We start from the raw sequence: 19,931 nt of genomic DNA, 5'->3' as shown, positions 1-19,931 counted from the left end.
TCGGCCTTCTCTCTGGCTCCCTTTCTGCCTCTCCGTATGCCCAACTGCTCTGTCCCTCCCTCTTGGCTCAGAAAGCTCCAGAATCAGCTTTAGGCCTCTGGTCCTTCCAGCCACTTCCGACTCTCACTCCTGCTCCTTTCTGTCCGTCTGCCTGTCTGTCCATCTCTCTGTCCAGGCAGGCTCTCTCGGGGTCGCCGTGTGCTGTGCGATGGCGGTCCCTCCTCTCACCCCCCAGGAGAGGTCGTAGTGAACATGGAGCCAGAGGTGCCTGTCCGGAAACTGGAGACCATGGTGAAGCTGGACGCGGTAAGGCGCGTGGGGTCAGTCCTGCGCCTGCTGGGAATGTGTGACACTTCTCGTGAGAGGGGCCGCCTCCTTTGGCATGTCACGGTCGAGGGCCCACCCTGGCTACATGTGCAAGCGGTCCATCCAAACACTGTCCTGGAATGTAAGACTGTCGGTCCTGCGTGTGCGTGCCTGAGTGTGCATGTGAACGTGCACACGTGCACGAACGAGTGGTGTGCACGTACGAGAGACAGAGGGAGCAGTGACCGTTTGAGGTGATAGCCTGTAATTATTTTTACTCCAACAAGCCACACCACGTAGACACTAGGCTTTGTGTGAACACCAGCGTTCTTTCCAGAAGGTCCCTGGGTTTCCATCCCAGCCTTTAAAGAGCAGCCCTGCCTAGGCCTGGGCTGGGGAAGGATTTCCAGGTGGAAGCTCCTTCTTCATTCTTGGTCTTGGGACTAGGGGACGTTTATCTGCCAGAGGGGGACCTGGCCTCTGGGGTTTAGATGCAGAGATGGCACCTGCAGGGGAGGGTGGGGAGGAGGCCGGCCTGAACCAGGCCATCCTGAGTCCAGACAGCACCAAGGGGCTGGATGTGGGCTTCTTCCTTACCACGTTATCTCCATCCCATTCCTGACCTCACGTGCTCCACACAGCCTGGGGCTCCTCCTAGCTTCTGAGGTCTGAGCTTGGTCTGAAATGACCTCCCTTGGCCCACAGTCCTTACTTAACCCCATAGAGTCCCCGCCGGCTGGCTGAGTTAGCATTGGGCATGGTTCTCAAGAAAGGGGAACAGGTACGGGCCAGGGCCTGGCCCACAGCACTGCCGGGAAAGCCCACTGCTGGGGGGCTGGGCCTGGAGATCCCATGCCCCCTCGGCTCCCTCCCCGGGGGGCTCCTCCTGGGGCCGGGGGTGGGCCCTGTCATTTCAGACCATCGGTGAACAAGACAGAAGACAGCACAGGCCCAAGCTTCATCACCTTTCCCCAGGCCCTGGGCTCTGCTGGGGCATTTTCACCAGGGCCCTCTTCAGCTACGCATTTGTGTGTGCATCCGCTAAATTTTTAAAGCCCTTGCCCTGGTAAGGGGGGAGAGTAGGGTTGAAGTTGACCCTGTCCAGCCACCGTTACCGAACTCCCAGCACATGTGGGTCAGGCTCCCTGCCCAACCCTCAATGCCCACTGAAACCATCTGGGGGGTTTACAACTGTGCAGGTGCCCAGCCCCCACATTTGGACTCAGTGGCAACATGGCACTGATCGTTTGTAAAGCACTCCCCCCCACCCGGCGATTCTGACGTGTAGCCGGGGTTGAGAGCCACTGTCCTTGAAAGTCTGAGGAGACATCTGCCAAGCAGACCTTTTTCAGGTTCACCAGGCAGTGTGCTCGTGTCAGGGCAAGGCCCACAGAGCACAGGGGCTCGTGGTGAATGGCCCTGCACGAGGTCCCTCTCAGCTCCCGCTCTTCTCCTCTCATCTCCTGGATGGACACCGCCTGCCGCTTCACGCCCTTGGTAGCTAATTCTGCCCCTGTCTCCTTGGTTCCCCTCTGCAGACTTCTGATGCCGTCATCAAGGTGGATGTGGTGAGTGCGGGCCCATCCGGGGGCTTTGGGGAGAGAGGACCCTGCAGTGACGTAGGGTATCAGGCCAAGGGGCCTGACATCAGGGACTGAGTCACTCCCCAGCCCCTGGATGCTCAGGGCCAGCACACCCTTCCGAAGAGGCAGAAGGAGAGAACTACTCAGGCAGCAAAGCCCCTCACATTGACAGGTCATGAGCCTCTCTGGGCCATGGCATCCTCCTCCACAAAACATGGCCCTTGACCCTTTGACATTGGTGGCCCCGAGAAGCCTCACGGAGTCTAAGGCTTCCCAGAAGCAGATGGTCAGAATGGATGGGAGAACCCTGGATGGTCTAGGGCCCTGGGAACGGCCAGGGAGCAGGGATGTATGCGGGACTCTGGACCTGGCCACCCCTCCAGGCTGACGAGGAGAAAGAGAAGAAGAAAAAGAAGAAAAAGGGCAGCTCAGAAGAGCCAGAGGAGGAGGAGCCCGATGAGAGCATGCTGGACTGGTGGTCCAAGTACTTTGCCTCCATTGATACCATGAAGGAGGTGAGGCCTCAGGCCCGGGCTGGGGAGCCAAGGAGGAATGGGGCTAGGGGCGGTGACCCAAACTCCACATCGGCCCCTCCAGTCCAGCTTCTTTCCCATCCCCACCAGGGCCAGTTCCCCGACTCCATCAACATGAGCTTGGAGCACACTTGTTTCACACCCTTCAAGTTCTAGCTCAGGCCCCACCTCTTCCAAAATGGCGGTCCAGTCTACCTTCCCTGGCCAGGTTTCCTCTTGTTTTCACTCACTCACTCCACAAACATCTCTTGAGTATGTATGATGAGTCAGACACCTTCCTAGGTACTGTGGGAGCCAAAGATAAGTCCATACCTGCCCTAAGGAGCCCTCGGTCTACTGGGCAAATGGACACGTAAGCTGCTACACCACAGTGTGATGACAAAGCCAGAGCAATGCCTGGGGGAGTCAGAGAAGGCTTCCCGGGGAAGGTGACCTTTGAGGAAGAAGAGAAACATGTGCGCCGAGGCCGAAAGGGAGCAATGGTTTCTTAGTAGTTCTTGCACCTCCTCACAATGCCTCATTCTGCACATCTCAGTCACTGTGGCTGTGAAATATTCTTCCCCGACTGTGCGCATTCAGTTTCTGTCTGCTGCCACTGACTGCAAGTTCCAGAAAGTGCATTTCTCTTCTTCCTCACGTGTCCCTCTCCCTGGCTCAGGGCACTCCCTAGCTCAAGGCACTCCCCGACTTACTGACCGACCAGGAGGGACGTGTGCCCATGATTGTGCTTCCTCAGTAGGACCTGAGCTGATCCAGTCATCCTCTCTCCCCAGGCCCTCTCTGTGGCCCAGGCTGTGTGCAAGGTTTCCGATGCACGTTAGTTAGCAGGCTAAGCTGCTGTAGCAAGTTAGATTGGTGTGAACAAGACAGAAGCTTCTTTCTGTCTCGCATAATGTCTCGGAGAGTGGAGTTAGGCTGGTATGGTGACACAATGGTGGCAGGCACTAAGACCCTGTGTGGTTGGAGATGACTCACCCTCACATCCGAATACCAGTGCCCAGGAAAGGGCAAAGAGAAGAGGAGGAAGCATAGCCCTTTCCTCTTAAAGCCCCAACCTAGAGGTTGCACATATCACTTCGACTCATGTTGGCCTAAATCTAGCCCCTGGAGCCACACTTAGCTGCTAGGGAGGCTGGGAAATGTAATCTTTACCTACGTGCCTGTGTGTCCAGAAAAACTTCTAAAACTCAGGAAGGCAGATAATTGGGGGTTGCCTAGTAGTATCCTCTCCCACCATCATCTCCTGGATTCAGGCTGGCCAGGCTCGAGCTCCAAGGGGTTGCCTGTTGACTCCTGGTGTCTAATCCTGTAATTTGCATAGGTTGCCACCAGATGGCGCCTTGGTTGAAACCCGGGGATTTAGTTCCCAGCAGGTGCTGTGAACTGGGTAGAACAGAGAGCACATTTTTTCGTATTCAGTTATGCTTTTCTACTATACTTTTTCTATTAAAAAAAAAAAGAATACCACTAAGAATCAACATTAAAGGGCATTTTATTTTTAAATGGTGCACAATTTAAAGAATCATAAACTCCTGACCACAGTTGGTCATACTGTACACAATATCATAAACTTTTTTAACACGCTCACACAGAGTGCATGATGGGTTTGAACCCCAATAGGAAAAGGCGTCTGTTTCTTTTTTTTTTTAATTATTTTTATTTGTTTATTTTTTGAGAGAGAGAGAAAGGGAGAGAGAGAGAGTGCAGGCCGGGGAGGGGCAGAGCGAGAGGGAGAGAGAAATCCCAAGCAGGCTCCGTGCCGTCAGTGCAGAGCCCGATGTGGGGCTAGAACTCACAAACCGCGAGATCATGACCTGAGCCAAAACCGAAAGGCCAAGACCCAACCAACTGAGCCACCCAAGCACCCCCAAAAGTTTCTAAGCATTTAAGACTGGTCTGAGACCACAGGATGGGGTCGAAAGACCCCTCCCCAGGAAGCCCACCTTCTCTCCTCTTCACCTCATCTTTTGGCAGCAACTTCGACAGCAAGAGGCCTCCGGCATTGACTTGGAGGAGAAGGAGGAGGTGGAGAACACGGAGGGTGAGCCCGGGACCCTGGGTCTCTGCCTCCCTGCCGCCCTGGAGGGCTGGCTCCTCGACCCGCCACCCCAGCTGCTTGTCTTTCCCAGCCCAGGGCCCTGCGCCGCTCTAGCAGCCAAGGGCAGCTATCACCAGCCATCCCTGGGCACCAGGGGGCAGGCGTAGGCTCTAATCTAGAGTGACCAGTTCAGCCACCATGGTGAGAGACATTTACAGCCACAGAACAACAGAGCTTCAGCGTTTTCCAGGCCTTTTCCATGGAACGCTATTAATGGGTATTCCAGAGGGAAAGAGGATTCTTTGGTCAAATGGATTAAACAGGTCTCTTGGCACAGGACTTCCCAGTGCCTTTAATATGCAAATGTTATTATAAGTCTCTAAAAGGAAGATAGAATATAAAATATTTCCCCAGCTTCTTTGACCACAATAGGCACTCTCTTCTAAAACATTCCAAGAACATCCACAGCGGCTGTTCCACTGAGTGCGGTTTGGGAAATGCTGGTGTAGAATAGCCTTCTGGATATGACAGACGAGCAGATTGAGACCAGAGAGGAAAGTGAAATGGCCAGAGAGGAAAGTGCTGTGTGGCTCAGGCCTCCCGACTCAAGACCCACGCCCCTTCCCTGCTCTGCTCTGCCGGAGGGCATGGCAGCAGTCTTTGTACACAGTCCCAGTGTGGCTTTATGGGTGCCCTGCACCTACCCGTGGGAGGCAGGCATGCCAGGGAGTATTGTCTGCATCTTACCGATGAGTACACAGGGCCCAGAGGAGTTACATCAGCAAAGTCAATTAGCAGCCGATCTGGGTCTCTAACCCAGAACTTCCTGCTTCATCGTTTCTGCCCCAAACTGACCAGGGCCTCCTTTTCTGGTTCTGGCCAGGCCTAAAGGGGCCGATGAAGGGCAAGGAGAAGGCAAAGGCAGCGAAGGAGGAGAAGAAAAAGAGAACCCAGAGCCCCGGCACTGGCCAGGGGCCTGAGGCCCCAGAGAAGAAGAAACCCAAGATTGATGAGCTTAAGGTGAGGGTCTGGGGGCAGACCCACCAGGGGTGTGGGGTCCTGCCTGGGGTGGGGGTGGGGGGGCAGATGGGACAAGACGGGGTGCAGTGGTCGTGCCGTGTCCCCCTGATGGCCTGGCCTGGCTCAGGTGTACCCCAAGGAGCTGGAGTCTGAGTTTGACAACTTTGAGGACTGGCTGCACACTTTCAATCTGCTGCGGGGCAAGACGGGGGATGACGAGGACGGTTCCACGGAGGAGGAGCGCATCGTGGGCCGGTTCAAGGTGAGGCAAGGAGTGTGCGCCCAGGCCCTGAGCGTCGTACCCCTCGCCCACCAGCTCTTCTCCCCACCCCAAGCCCAGGGCCGACAGTCAAGTGGAACTGTCGGCTGCACTGATTCGTAAACATGAAAATATTTCTATGCTGCTTAAAAAAGAGCATCTGCCCTGAGTGCCCCACCCCCAACGTTGCCCTGGCCACTCCCTCCTGAGCCCCTGGACCCCCCTCAGATCCATCAACCCTGAGCACAGGATGCCGTCCCTCTGTACTGTGGACCGTTTGGAACGCTACCCTCGCCTGAGCCCCTGCCTTGCCCCAGGGCTCCCTCTGCGTGTATAAAGTGCCACTCCCAGAGGACGTGTCCCGGGAAGCCGGCTACGACCCCACCTACGGCATGTTCCAGGGCATCCCCAGCAACGACCCCATCAATGTGCTGGTCCGAGTCTATGTGGTCAGGGTAAGACTCCCCTCGAATCCCCTCCCCCCGGTCTCCCAGTCCTCCTGCCCAGGAGGCGCTAAAGCAGCGCTCTGAAGTGTCAGTGTACAGTGTCACAGCCCCAACTGGGAGGCACCAGAGAGGTCACCTGGCCTAGTTCCCACCTTCTCTAGAGGAGGAAGCCAAGACCTGAGATGGGCGACGACTTTTGCCCCAGGTGACACAGCAACTCTTTCTCTGGTCCAGTGCTCCCGCCCTTTGCTATCACGGGACCATCAGAGAAGGGTGAGGGCACTGGAAGGCGAAGAGGGTGTGTGGGGAGCCTGCTCAGAAGCACCCCTCCCCCATCCCAGGCCACGGACCTGCACCCCGCAGACATTAACGGCAAAGCCGACCCCTACATTGCCATCCGGCTGGGCAAAACTGACATCCGAGACAAGGAGAACTACATCTCCAAGCAGCTCAACCCTGTCTTTGGGAAGTAAGGCCTCCTGGCGGCCCACGGGCCACCGCCCCCTCTGGCCCCACCCGGCTTCCCCGGCCAGACACCCTCAGTCCTTCTAACCCCCACCCCGCCAGGTCCTTTGACATCGAGGCCTCCTTCCCCATGGAATCCATGCTGACAGTGGCCGTGTACGACTGGGATCTGGTAGGCACCGATGACCTCATCGGGGAAACCAAGATTGACCTGGAGAACCGCTTCTACAGCAAACACCGGGCCACCTGTGGCATCGCCCAGACCTACTCCATGTGCGTGGGGCGGGGGGCAGGGGCAGGGGTGGAGCAGGGGCAGGGGCGGGGCGGGCGCACCTGCCGCATCTTGACTCCAAAACCCAAGACTCAGAGATCGTGGTCTGGGAAGGTGGATATATTACAGTTTCGGTCCCAGTCCAGGCGTCCATCCATACAGACCGAGCAGACCACAGATTCTAACACAGGAGAGAGCTGGGGGCAGGGGGGAGGGGCTTCTAGGACAGGGGAGGCCGGGCAAGGAGAGAACCCCAGGGCTGGGAAGAGGCCAGGCAGAGGCCACTGGGGATCCAGCCAGTCTCTGCCACTGACAGGCTGTGTGACTCTCGACACGTCCCCAAACTCTCTGGTTACCAGTGTCCTCGTGGGAGTCTCTGAAGTTCCAGAGGAGAGGGCACAGTTGGGGAATGGGTTGGGCTGTGTTGAGGGAGGCTGAAAGCTCATCCTCAGGACACGGGACATGTGAGGCCGGAGCCTGGGGTAAGAGGGATCAGCCTCGAGCAGCCCTAGTGTCTCGGGCAGGGCCTGCTTGCTGACATGGGGCAGCAGCCAACTTAAGAGAACTGGCGGGAACCAGCTGCCACCGGGGGATGGGCCCCAGCCCCACCCTGAGCCCCACGAAACCTGTGTGCCCCCTCCCACAGACATGGCTACAATATCTGGCGGGACCCCATGAAGCCCAGCCAGATTCTGACCCGCCTCTGCAAGGAGGGCAAAGTGGACGGCCCCCACTTTGGGCCCCCCGGGAGAGTGAAGGTGTCCAACCGTGTCTTCACTGGGCCCTCCGAGATCGAGGACGAGAATGGTAACAAGGCGCTGGACACGGGGGGTGTCAGAGGCCAAGAGGGACCCACGCTTCCTGCGGCAGGACTTCAAGGCCTAGACTGGGGCGTCCTTAGACCCTCTGCCCATCAGCCTAGCGCCCCGCTCCCCTCTGCCCAGCCTCTGCCCTCCGGCACAAGCACCTGGACCCTTGTTGCCTTCTCTCTCCCTCCCAGAATTCCTGTGGGGTAGGGAGCTTCTTCCCATTCTACAGTGATTTGCCCAAAGTCATGTGGCCCTTCGGGGGCAGAGTGAGGGTGTGGGCCCAGGTCCCAGCTGACTCTCCCCACTCCTTTGTCACGTGGCACTTCCAGAGAACAGAGGAGACGCTGCAGCCCCGCAGGGTGCTGAGACAGGAAGTGATTCCTCCCCTCCCTGCCCTCACAGCCCAGCAGGATTCTCTGGTCAGATTCCCCAGGCAGGGGAAACCCAAGAGCACAGGTCTCGCTGGGCCCCATGGGGCAGCTGAGAACTCGGGCAAGCCACGCTGCCCCCGTGCCTCAGTTTCCCCAACAGTAAAAGGAGACAGTATGGATGAGTGATGGCTCAGGGGCCGCTCTGTGCCCCCGAGTCTAGCCCCAGCACGGGTCTCTTGCTGTGCTGAGGCCCTATGTGCCGCTGACCCACCGGCACCCACAGGTCAGAGGAAGCCTACGGAAGAGCATGTGGCTCTATCTGCCCTGAGGCACTGGGAGGACATCCCCCGCGTGGGCTGCCGCCTGGTGCCCGAACACGTGGAAACCCGGCCCCTGCTCAACCCTGACAAGCCAGGCATCGAGCAGGTGACGCTCGCCAGGCCTAGATCTCAGGTTCTTTGGTATCTGGGATCAGGAAGTCCCTACCTGGGCCCATAAAAATGGATCCTCCAACTATTCGCTGCCTTCCCAAAAGCCTGGAAGGCACTTTCCTAGCACGGCCCCTCAGGGTAACTCCAGGGGCCTGTGCCTTTCCTTTGAGTGTGAGCCCCATGAGCTCAGGTGCAGCCTGCAGTGTCTCCCTTAGACGCTGTGATTGGCTGTTGGTGAGGTCATAGGGATTCTGGCATCCAAGGACGAAAACTGATGAACCGGGTCCTGAGGGAACAAAGGTTGGGAGGGAGGAGAGCTGGCCTTCCTGGGCAGGGAGGGAGTCCCTGGGGAGACCTGCCATGCCCTCTCTTCCATAGGGCCGCCTGGAGCTGTGGGTAGACATGTTCCCCATGGACATGCCGGCCCCTGGGACGCCTCTGGACATCTCCCCCCGGAAGCCCAAGAAGTGAGCTTCTGGGGCCCAGCACTACCTCCCCCATCTCTCGTCCCTCCCCCCATGGCCTTCATTCCTGTGGGAGCCCCAGGCCCAGACCACCTACATCACCTTGGTCAGTGGTGTTTCCCATGTGGCCTTCAGGGGGGAACAGGCAACCCATGGAGACAGCTATGGGGCTTACCCTAGGTGGGTCCCCTTTGCCAAGGCACAGCCATCCCCCCAGTGTGCGGGCAATGAGGTGATGTGTACTCACCAGCACCCTCCAGGGGACTCTCTTCCTCACAGCGGCATCACCCCTGAGAGCCCGCTCCCCTTGTCCCCACTCCAGGCTGTCATTAAGCTCTGCCAGGTTTTCTTTACAAGTGTTTAATGTTTATTTATTTTTGAGAGAAAGAGAACAGAATATGAGCAGGGGAAGGGCAGAGAGAGAGGGAGACACAGAGTCCGAAGCAGGCTCTGGGCTCCGAGCTGTCAGCACAGAGCCGGACGTGGGGCCCAAACTCATGAACTGTGAGATCATGACCTGAGCCAAAGTCAGACACCTAACCGACTGAGCCACCCAGGCTCCCCAAGCTCTGCCAGGTTTTCTTTAAAACCCTTGCCGAGGAGGTATGTAGGAGTGAGCGCCTGAAGAGGGGGGAAGTTGATAGAGTGGAAAGAGCACTGGATCAGGAGCCAGGCCACCTGCCTCTCCTAGTTGGCCAAGGCCAGGTCATTTTACCTCCCTGGTCCTTGGTTTTCCCATCTGGAAGGGGGCAGGATGGAGTTGTTGCCGCTTCTAACATCCTAGTGCCTGGAACCAGGGCCAACCGCATGGGTGGGGAAGTAGCACAGACCCCACACTCAGAGGGGCCCCACGCTCACTTCAAAATGGAAATATTTAAATTCTTAATGATTTTTTTAATAAAGGGCCCCACCTTTGCACTTTGCACCGGGCCCTGCAAATCATATGGCAAATTCTGCCTGGAATCCCCTCCAGGTCTGAGGTCACAGGTGTGCTGTCCCAGGGATGGCCACCAGGGGACACCCGACCCCATTGTGTCACCTGGGACTTGCAGTCCGGGGCGAGAGCCCCACTCTGAGGAAGGCGGAGGGGGCGACCCAACCTCACTCGTAAAGGCTGAAATGTACCTATTTATAATGACAATTACACCGCAAGGGGGAAAATCTTCTTCTGGGACAAGGACCTAAAGGAAACCAGATGCCATGAGCATGCCAGCTGCTGGACCCACACGTAAACTTGTGTTAGACACAGTGTCTTCTGGCCTCTGGAGACCGAGTTCCTGCTGAGCCACCCCGCAGCAGCCACCCCTGCCCCTCCCAGGCCTGAGTCAGCCTCCCTGCCCGGGAGCGTGCTCTGTCCTGGCGAGCCGGCCAGACGGGCTTCCCCTAGGGTTCTCCTCACGACAGCCATGCCGGCCGGCTGACCCTCTCTCCCTCACCCGGGTCCCCTCCGCTCCCCTCCTTGCCCTCTTACCCGAATGGGCTCTCTGCACCCCAGCCTGGGCCAGCTCCCATGCTCACGAGTCCCAGCACTCCCCTCAGGTAACTGCCCCATCTACACCAAGACCCTGGGGCCGCCCCCACCCCCAGACTGCGAGCCAGCCTCTCCCCTGCCCAGGTATGAGCTCCGGGTCATCGTGTGGAACACAGACGAGGTGGTCCTGGAGGACGATGACTTCTTTACTGGGGAGAAGTCCAGCGACATTTTTGTGCGGGGGTGGGTGAGAGGGCCCCTGGCTGGGGGGTAGGGGTGCTGGGACGGGTGAGCCCACCTTCCCAGGAGGCCAGGGAGGAGGGAGGGGGCTCCCTGTGGGTGGCCGCGGGTCTGGAGCTAACGGCACCCGGCAGGTGGCTGAAGGGCCAGCAGGAGGACAAGCAGGACACGGACGTCCACTATCATTCCCTCACCGGCGAGGGCAACTTCAACTGGCGCTACCTGTTCCCCTTCGACTACCTGGCCGCTGAGGAAAGGATTGTCATCTCCAAGAAGGAGTCCATGTTCTCCTGGGACGAGACCGAGTACAAGATCCCCGCGCGGCTCACCCTGCAGATCTGGGACGCGGACCACTTCTCCGCGGACGACTTCCTGGGTGCAGGGCTGGGGAGCGGAGGGGTAGGGCAGGGGGAGGCAGGGGCAGAGGGAGCCCACCTCGGTAGGGATCAACGGGACCCAGGCTGTCAGAACTGACTCCAAGGTTGCCACAGGGGCCATCGAGCTGGACCTCAACCGCTTTCCCCGGGGCGCCAAGACAGCCAAGCAGTGCACCATGGAGATGGCCACGGGGGAGGTGGACGTGCCCCTGGTTTCCATCTTCAAGCAGAAGCGCGTCAAAGGCTGGTGGCCCCTCCTGGCCCGCAATGAGAACGATGAGTTCGAGCTCACGGTGGGGACTGCCACGGCTCCCGCAGAGGGCGGGGCAGGGCTGGGTTGCGCACCCCGCCTGAGCCCTAGGATCCTTCTGTTCCTTTCCGCAGGGCAAGGTGGAGGCAGAATTGCATCTACTGACAGCGGAGGAGGCAGAGAAGAATCCGGTGGGCCTGGCCCGCAATGAACCTGACCCTCTAGAGAAACCCAAGTGAGTATGCTGCCTTGCCTGGCGCCCCTGCCACGCTGGTCCCTGGGGCCATGGGGGCAGGAAGGAGGGGCCAGAACCTTCTGGTCTTCTTGCTCCCACGCTGCAGGCACCTCTGGCGTTCTCTAGCCCTTTCAGGGCGGTAGCCTCATTGCGAGGGAGCCTCCTCCCTTCTCCGCTTCCGCCTGGAATGCACCCCTCGCTCTGAACCGGGGCACGGGCGACCGGGCTTCCGTGCAGGGGATCAGCCCCTGTCCCAGAGAAGGCCCCATTTCACAGACTGAAACGCTCTTCCTCGTTTTTGCCAGAAGCAAGCGGGCTGGGGCCCCAGGGGGGCCCAGATGGCTGGGGAGGTGCCAGGAAGTGCGCACGCTCAGCCCAGGGTGCTCAGCCCAGGGTGCTCAGCCCAGGGTCGCCCGCCTGTGGCAAGACCCCTGACCACACCCTGAGCCTTCATCCTCTGTGTCCTCTCTCCGTGCTCCCTCCGCCCTCTCGCTGCTCCAGGCGGCCAGACACGAGCTTCATCTGGTTCTTGAACCCTCTCAAGTCTGCCCGCTACTTCCTATGGCACACAAGCCGCTGGCGGTTCCTCAAACTGGTCATCCTCGCCCTCTTCCTCTGCTCTGTGCCTGGCTACCTGGTCAGGAAGACCCTGGGGGCCTGAGCCTGGCATCCTGCTGGCTCTGGTCCTCCTTACTTCTTCCTCCGGACCCAGGACCGATGAGCTTGGCAGCATGCGGAACACACACGCACGCACGCACACACACACACACACGCACGCACACACACACACACGCACGCACACACACATGCACACACACACAGGGCACGCACACACACACAGCAACTTGCAGGCTGTCAAACGGTACCACGGGCTCTCAGAACTAAAATCACTGTTTTACATGAGCGCGTGTCAGGCCAGAGAGGCGAAGCAACTCGCCTAAGGTCGCCCAGCAGATTAGGGCTAAGACCCAGCCTTGGCTTTCAAATTGCCACCCAGTCTTCTGAGCACCACCCCACCTCCTGTCCTCGTGACAGACCAACAGATACTAACCCAGGGCCATTGGCAGAAAGAGTTGACATGAGGACAGGGAACGGGGAGAGGGTTTGGCTAGGATTAGCCAGCGAGGCCTGACTAGTTCCTACCAGCATTCCCCTCCGGGCCCAGAGCCATTTTCTGCCAGGCAAGGTGGTAAGGAACCCCATCCAGTTCCCACATTTTTGCAGCCAGCTGAGCGGCTATTCAGGGCCGGGCACCACGCCTAGCGTTTCACATGCACTTTCTCTCCTTACCCTTTCACTGACCCCGGAGGCAGGGTCCACTAGGCACCCCACTGCGTAAGGGAGGAAACTGAGGCTCAGACAGGCGTCCGACTTGCCCGTCACCACTAAGGCTGGAAACCAGGTGCCCTGCGCCTGGCTCTGGGAGGGCACGGTCTGTGTCCTCCGGTGGCCGCTGGCCCAGGAGGTTGAAAAAGCATACCCGGTACTGGAATTTTATATCTTGACATCTTATAAAACCTACCGTTCCTGTAACGTAAACCACAGAAGGTAAAGCTTAGCAAGCCCCTTTTGGCCGGGAGTCTGTGCAGAAGGCAGAGCCGTAACCCCACCCCGACAGCGGGCAGGTGGTTGAGTGTGGCTGGCGCCCCAACCGGGGCTCCTCAGACCCTGGGCAGGGCCTGGTGGGGCCAGAAGCCCCTGTTCCTCAGAAAAGGGGGAGAGGTTGAGGAACACGGATTCACAGAAAGACAACGGGGGCCGAGCCTGGAGCACGTACAACGAGCCACTAAGTAGACGAGGTTCCCGGGAATCAGAAGAGCCTGCAGCCCTGCGGCTGCGTCTTCACATGGTGAACGGCCAAGGCCAAGGCCAAGGCCAAGGCCGCCATCATCCAGGTGTTGGCTGGACGGCTGCCCGACTGCCAGAAAGCCGTCCGGGCCTGGGGAGGAGGCTGGGGGCCAAAGAGTCCCACCAAGCGCACAGGAACGCAAGCAGCAAACCTAGTGCTTAGAAAGGGCTAGAACCTGGCTCCGGCACTCACTACTTTGGGGACCGGGGCTGCGTCAGGGCCCCTGGGAATCTAAGAAGGCTGAGGGCCTGGGGTGCCCTGGAGAGGCCCGCTGCCTGACCGCGGCCTCCCCTCCCCCAGCCGGCCTGACACCGCCTTCGTCTGGTTCCTCAACCCCCTCAAGTCCATCAAGTACCTCATCTGCACTCGGTACAAGTGGCTCATCATCAAGATCGTGCTGGCGCTGCTGGGGCTGCTCATGCTGGCCCTCTTCCTCTACAGCCTCCCCGGCTACATGGTCAAGAAGCTCCTGGGGGCGTGAAGCACCCCCCCCACCGCCCCCCCAGGCCTAGCTGCTGCTCCCCGCCCCCCCCTCCCGCCTGGACCTGTGCCTTTGCCCCTCCTCTGGCATGGACCTTGCACTCTCCCTGGGGAGCTCGAGAAGCCCAGTGTCCCCCCCCCCCCTTGCAGCCTCCTGCTTGCTGGGGTGGTGACACCCCTGCCCCTGCCCCACCTGAGCCGGCTACGGGCCTCACCCCACCCCTCTGACCCCTGCCCGAGGGGTGGGAAGTGTGGGCAGGGGTGGGGGTCTGCCCCTCCTTGCTGAGGCACCACTTTCTTCAGGCCCTGGCTCCAGGGAGGCCACCCCAGATGCCCCCAAGGCCCTCCAGTGGAAGAGTAAAACTTTAATGGAATTGACTGAGAATCCCATCGCGGGCCAGTGCCCAGAGCTATAAAAAAGAATGAGTAAGCAGAAAGCATCACCTTCCCTCCCCAACAGAATCCTGTGAGGACAGCCACACCACCAGTCTGTTCTGCAAACGTGGGCCAGGCCCTTCCTACCAATGGTGGGGAGGTGGCTGCTTCCTCCCTGCCGCCCTCCGAGAGTGGATCTTCTTCCCGCCCGGGAGGCACCCCGGTGGGAGCACAAGCCCAGTCCCGGCCCTGCCTGTGGGTTTTCATCGCTTCCCAGAGCTTCCTCCACCCGGACCAGTGCTCAGAAGCCTAGATGAGGAGCAGTGAGAGTGAACCCCTGCGCCCCACCCCCACCCCAGTGCTGACCCACCCACCCTGCCAGGACCTCATTTCGGCCAGGCAGGGGGATGGTACTTGCAGTGAGAGCTGGGTTTCTCTTGGCTGTTGTTCCTTTCTTGCGTGGTGATTTTTCTCTTAATAATAAAAGAATGAAACACTGAGCTGACAAGTCTCCAGTTGGCCAAGCTGGGGGACCAGGATAGGGGCGCGAGGTCTGTGAGCACTCTGAGGATGGCAAACTGAGGACCAGCTGGGCCCCTCTGGCTTTTCCCCTTTGGGTAAGTGGCCTCAAGGCCCAGGGTTGAAGGAGGGCCTAAGGCGCTGGGCCACCTGCCCAGGACACCTGCCCAGGGCACCTGCAGGCTGCCCACAGGAGGAGCCTAACACTATACCAGGTGGAACCAGGGACCCCAAAAACTCACAAAAAGGGTCCTGCAGGCCCAAGGACAGTCAGAACACTTAAGACCTTGCAAGAGCCCCAAAGCTCCAGCCTCCACTCACAGAGCTGCTCCAAATGCAAGAAGGAAGTCCCATGCCACCGGCCTGGGTCCAGTCTCACAGGGACTCATACCACAATCTGAGGTGGGGACAAAGTCCCCTCGTGACACAGAGGTGGGGTCACCGGCCAGGGTCTCACTGGACCTGACCTCTCTGAAAAGATTCAGCCACAACCTTTTAAAGACTTTAATCAATCACGACTACAGGATACAGGTAACCCCTCCCGTGGCCTTATTTTGACAGGCCCTATCCCAGTAGCTCTGGAAAATCCAGAGTAGTCCCAGGCAGCTCCCCAGGTGAAACGTGCCAGCCCTGGCACCCACATACACCGTAACAGCAGCCTTTGGAGGTCCGGCTCTATTTGGTGGGCGCCCGTAACACCTGAGTTGGTGGAACATGCAATTCAGAGTTTATCTGGAAAAGAGAGAGTAAAGGTCATTACAGTTTCCCCAGGGCCCTCCTGCTTTATGACCTCTGCGGGTCAGGTGCATATGTCGGCTCTCCTAAGGGCTCCAAACCTCGGCAAGCGTTTCCCCCCTGCCAAGCGCTTCCGGATGCCTGGGAAAGCCCATGGTCTGCCTTCCTTTGGAAGAGAAGTCCTAAGGTTTCTTGTTTGGCTTCTGCTCCAGCTAGCTGACCTCTGGTAACGTTCTGAACCTTCTGCCCTGAGCCACTCTCTTGCATCTTCCCTCTACCCCCTCCCACCACCTGCGCATCCCGTCCCCAGTCTAGCCCTGCCCTTCCTTCCTCCTTCCCCATCTTCTGCACGCAGCGGCATCGACGACAGCATGGACAGTCCTCTAATGACTGTTACGGGGCCACACATCCCCAGTTCCCGGGCTTGTGGCTGGCCTCGGTCACCTCTCACACACACAGCTGATGATGGAGGGCGTACCCCCAGCCCAGGGTGTCATGACCCTCCCGGCCCACGGTCTCAGCGCCGCGTGAAGCACCCCACACTAGCAGAGCGGAGCCAGCAACTACGTTACGAAGGGATTCTAACCTTTGAAGCAGAGACGGTGAGATTCTTCCCTTGCAGGCCATGGGGAAGTTGCCCCAAATATCACCAGAGTGGGCAGGAGTGAGGACCGGGGAATACCTGCCCCAGCTGGAGCCTCCTCTCGCCGTGTCACATTCCGGGCCAGACAATCTGGCCCAGCAGAGTGGGCGAGAGTCTCCCAGTTTTGATTCTCCTCTCTGGGAGAATGACTTGTGCCCTATCGACCTCACAGAGGGGATGTTAAGACCAAAGAAGAAACTGCATAAGGAAGGGCTCTCTGGGCTGTGACGCTCTCGGCGGGGTCGGGTCCCGCTTCCGAGGGACGTCCAACAAGCATCTGGCACCAAGGACCATGGGCATCAAAAGGGCACTATTACAACCCACACGTCCTGGAGGAGACTTGGGGCAGCGTCCAAAGTCCAAAGGACTCCCTTGTCCGATAATTCGGGCCCAACTTGAGGTGTGACGGTTGCTGTGTCATGGCACATCCCAAGCGTCCCTTGCTTCCAGTGAGGGGTGGGACTCTACTTCCTAACATCGGCTCCAGTCCCGCTTCCTGCCACGGCCTCCTGCCCACCCTCCTCGTCCCCATCGCCCACCTTGGAATCTAGATACTGCTGAAGCAGCATCTGGAGCTCTGTGTTCTGCTTCTCCAGGGAGTTGTTTTCTATCAGCAGCTTGGCCCTCTGCGTCAGGACGAAGCTTTGGGCGGAAAAATCCATTAGAGGCTCATCGAACGCTCCAAATCTACCAGGCAGGGGCCAGGATCTCTATGTCTCTGTGCCGGTTGGAGCTGGGAGAGGAGCCCTGAAGCTTCACCCGCCCGAGCAACCTTCCTGCCCCGAACACACCGGGTTAGGAACCGAATAAGGAGCGAGAGGCCAGCCACCCAATGCCACATGACCCCCCAACAGGAGCTTTCCCTCCAAAGACAGCTTTTGTCTCCAAGCCAGGGGGGTGGCCACCGCAAGAGAGGATCCTTCTCCACCCACTGCCTGGCTCCCTCCTTCTCCTGGGCTGTGACCTACACACTTACTGGTATTTCTCCAAGGCCGTGTACAGAGCGTCCCAGAGGTTCTGCGTGGCGTAAGGGATAACTGTGGCCATGGCCTCCCAATACGCAGAGTCCTTCGAGGTGTCTCGCACATACTTCACCACCTTCACTGGGGCCGGGGGGTCCCTGGGGGTTAAGAGCAGCAGTACCGTCACCCCCACCTGGCACGCCCCCAGGCTCCCAGGCAGCGTCAGCCACGGTGCCTGTCCCTCCCGGACTTGCTGCCTGCAGACCTGTCCCCTTCCCACTCAGCTGTGCGAGTGTCGCGGTTTACGGCTGATTCTCAGAAAGTGCACATGCCTATCATCAGTGTCCCTGATTCTGGTGCCATTGTCACCTTTGTGAAAGCATCAGTGGGGTTCTATCCACCCCCCTTTCTCTCAGCCAGTTTACCTCATTGGCTTTACATCCCACTACGATGCCCGTTTCCTTCACTAGTGCATCCAAACGGCTCTCAAATTCCGGCATCCCCTCGAGGATAGCCTTGACCCAGGATATCAACGCCTCCACCTAGACGAACCTTCCGGCTGCTCTCCTTGTATCCAGCATCACCCCCATCCCTGCCACCAAATGGATCTTTCTAACATGCAAGCCTAATCATGGCTCCCCCACCGCTTAAGACCATGTTGTGGCTCCGGTCCACCCAAGAGTAAAGGCAAAGGTCCCAGCCATGGCAGGCGCAGCTCTCCAAGATTTGGCCCGGCTCCCCTACCCACCGGTCCCACTTCCCAGGGAAGACCCTGACACCAGCCACACCTCTGCCACGATTCTCGAACACACCAGGCCTTTCCCCACACTGTGACACCTTGAAATGCTCTTTCCCCCACTGTATCCATGTAGGAAAAGCCGGTTCTGGTGCGTCTCTTCCTAAAGCCCTGACTGCTGTTGGTAACACCTGGTATAGGCTCTGACCATGGTCCCGATCACAAGGTGTGATCTCTGCGGGCCGACACTGTGTCGGGGTCTGCACTGTGCAGACCCCAGTGAATGGCTGTGGAATGAACGACGAATGAGAAAATGCAAATCGCTTCTACGCCCCTTCCTTTCATCCGTGTCCACTGACACCTCCAGCCCTCCCCATCCCTTTCCTCCTGCCCAGGTGCTTGCCCGGCACTGGGATCTGCTCGGCCCTGGCTCAGCCTGGTTTCCCCAGGCCTCGGGCAAGCCCTCCAGCACCACACCTGGGCTTCCTCAGACCCATGACAAAGGCCTCCAGGATCTTGAGAACGTCGTTGGGGTGGATGAGCGTGGGAGAAGGGGGGACCTCCTTCTCTTCTGGCTCCCCTCCCACAAGGCTTTCCTCCTTCTGTCTCTCGAGGTCTGTCTGCTCTCCTGGGTCCAGGGCCGACACCAGGCTTGTTTGCTCCTGTGGGAGTGAAAGATTCCAGGGGCTGATCTGGAGAAAGGCGCCAGGGTGACTATGGATTGGGGCACACAACAAGCCTAAGTGTATGAAGACAGAGAAAAAAAAAAAAAAACAGAGAAAAGTTTACAGAAAGTTACGGAACAGATGCAAAGGTAGATGTTTTCAGGAAGGAAGAAATGGTGAGGGGAAAGAGTGGAAAAGAGGGGGCATGGGATCTTCCAAACAGTGATAATCTTCTATTTCTAGATCGGGATTCATAGGTGTCCATTCTATTGAAATCCATAAGGCTTATGCTGGATGTATGTATATTTTTGAATCGTAACACATGTTACACTTGAATTTTTAAATTCAAAAGAAGTCCTCCTGTCTTGTAGTTCATTCAGTTCACACCCCACAGGCAAACCTACATCATCGGTTTCTTATGTATCCTTCCAAAGAAATACTACGGTCCACTCGGGCACATGCTTTCCCTCCTGTTTTGACAAAACGATACTCTACTACATGCACAGGTCTGCACGTTGCATTTTTCACATACCAATAAACCTTAGAGATCTTTTCGCATAAATACGTAAAGAACTTCTTTGTTCTTCTTCTTTTTTTTTTTTTTTTACATTTATTTATTTTTGAGAGACAGAGAGAGACAGAGCACAAGTTGGGGAGGGGCAGAGAGAGAAGGAGACACAGAATCCGAAGCAGGCTCCAGGCTCTGAGCCATCAGCACAGAGCCCGATGCGGGGCTCAGACTCACAAACCATGAGATCAGGACCTGAGCCGAAGTCGGACGCTTAACCGACTGAGCCACCCAGGCGCCCTTGTTCTTTTTTTTTAATTGCGTTAATATTCTGTTTTGTAGATGCACTACTTAGTAGGTAATCGAGTCCTTCAAGATGGAATTGTAGGTTGTTCTCACTATTCTCCCATTTCGAGCAGTGCTGCAGTGTATAAGCTACAAATAAACACATTCTTTCAAATGTATTGAGACATATCTGCAGAATGAAATCCTGGAAGAATTGCAGGGTAAATACAGTTTTGTAATTGGTGCCACCAAACGGCCCTCCACGGAGGCTGCAACAATCTACTCTCCCAGCAGTGCCTGTTTCCCACACCTCGGCCATCACTCTGTACGGTCAAACTGGCAGAGTCTTGCCAACCCGACAGGTGAAAATGGAATTGGGGCAGTTTTAATTTGCACTTCTTTTATTACGACAGGCCTGCTTACCTTTTCATATGTTTAAAAGTTATTTGTATTGCCTCTTACAGGAGATATTTGTTCATATCCCTTATCTGTTCCATGAAGTTGTGGCTGTTTTTTCCTGATTGGTTTACATGAGTTCTTTGTATGTTAAGGAAACTGGCCCTTAACTGCAATGTAAGTTAAAAAAGATCTCCCCCCACGCCCGG

General features: G+C 57.7%; 2 protein-coding genes across 11 annotated transcripts in view; one reads left to right on the top strand and one right to left on the bottom strand.

The window, feature by feature from the left end:
• Positions 1 to 14,773, top strand: part of OTOF (otoferlin) — a 93,705-nt gene extending 78,932 nt beyond the window's left edge. For 3 of the 8 annotated variants that reach the window (XM_058682778.1, XM_058682774.1, XM_058682777.1), the window contains 17 exons: positions 176 to 306; positions 1,845 to 1,874; positions 2,273 to 2,404; positions 4,397 to 4,463; positions 5,344 to 5,480; positions 5,608 to 5,742; positions 6,057 to 6,194; positions 6,527 to 6,654; positions 6,753 to 6,923; positions 7,568 to 7,728; positions 8,385 to 8,527; positions 8,911 to 8,999; positions 10,612 to 10,710; positions 10,842 to 11,083; positions 11,199 to 11,377; positions 11,469 to 11,569; positions 13,719 to 14,773. In XM_058682778.1, coding sequence (XP_058538761.1) covers positions 176 to 306; positions 1,845 to 1,874; positions 2,273 to 2,404; positions 4,397 to 4,463; positions 5,344 to 5,480; positions 5,608 to 5,742; positions 6,057 to 6,194; positions 6,527 to 6,654; positions 6,753 to 6,923; positions 7,568 to 7,728; positions 8,385 to 8,527; positions 8,911 to 8,999; positions 10,612 to 10,710; positions 10,842 to 11,083; positions 11,199 to 11,377; positions 11,469 to 11,569; positions 13,719 to 13,899 — 2,264 coding nt within the window. In that variant the 3' untranslated portion in view covers positions 13,900 to 14,773. Of the gene's footprint in view, positions 1 to 175; positions 307 to 1,844; positions 1,875 to 2,272; positions 2,405 to 4,396; positions 4,464 to 5,343; positions 5,481 to 5,607; positions 5,743 to 6,056; positions 6,195 to 6,526; positions 6,655 to 6,752; positions 6,924 to 7,567; positions 7,729 to 8,384; positions 8,528 to 8,910; positions 9,000 to 10,611; positions 10,711 to 10,841; positions 11,084 to 11,198; positions 11,378 to 11,468; positions 11,570 to 12,070; positions 12,165 to 13,718 lie in introns of those variants that run through there. The other 5 variants (XM_058682779.1, XM_058682775.1, XM_058682781.1 and 2 more) reach the window with 4 other exon arrangements.
• Positions 14,774 to 15,281: 508 nt separating this feature from the next.
• The window catches only part of DRC1 (dynein regulatory complex subunit 1), a 47,110-nt gene continuing 42,460 nt past the window's right edge, over positions 15,282 to 19,931 (bottom strand). For all 3 annotated transcript variants that reach the window (XM_058682784.1, XM_058682782.1, XM_058682783.1), the window contains 4 exons: positions 18,346 to 18,530; positions 17,147 to 17,290; positions 16,710 to 16,812; positions 15,282 to 15,524 (listed from right to left, as the gene is read on the bottom strand). In XM_058682784.1, the coding sequence (XP_058538767.1) occupies positions 15,468 to 15,524; positions 16,710 to 16,812; positions 17,147 to 17,290; positions 18,346 to 18,530 (489 nt within the window). In that variant the 3' untranslated portion in view covers positions 15,282 to 15,467. The remainder of the gene's footprint in view (positions 15,525 to 16,709; positions 16,813 to 17,146; positions 17,291 to 18,345; positions 18,531 to 19,931) is intronic.

This window comes from Neofelis nebulosa, chromosome 9 (genome assembly GCF_028018385.1).
Source record: "Neofelis nebulosa isolate mNeoNeb1 chromosome 9, mNeoNeb1.pri, whole genome shotgun sequence".
Taxonomy (NCBI): Eukaryota; Metazoa; Chordata; class Mammalia; order Carnivora; family Felidae; genus Neofelis; species Neofelis nebulosa.
This window is presented reverse-complemented; position numbering and strand designations above follow the sequence as displayed.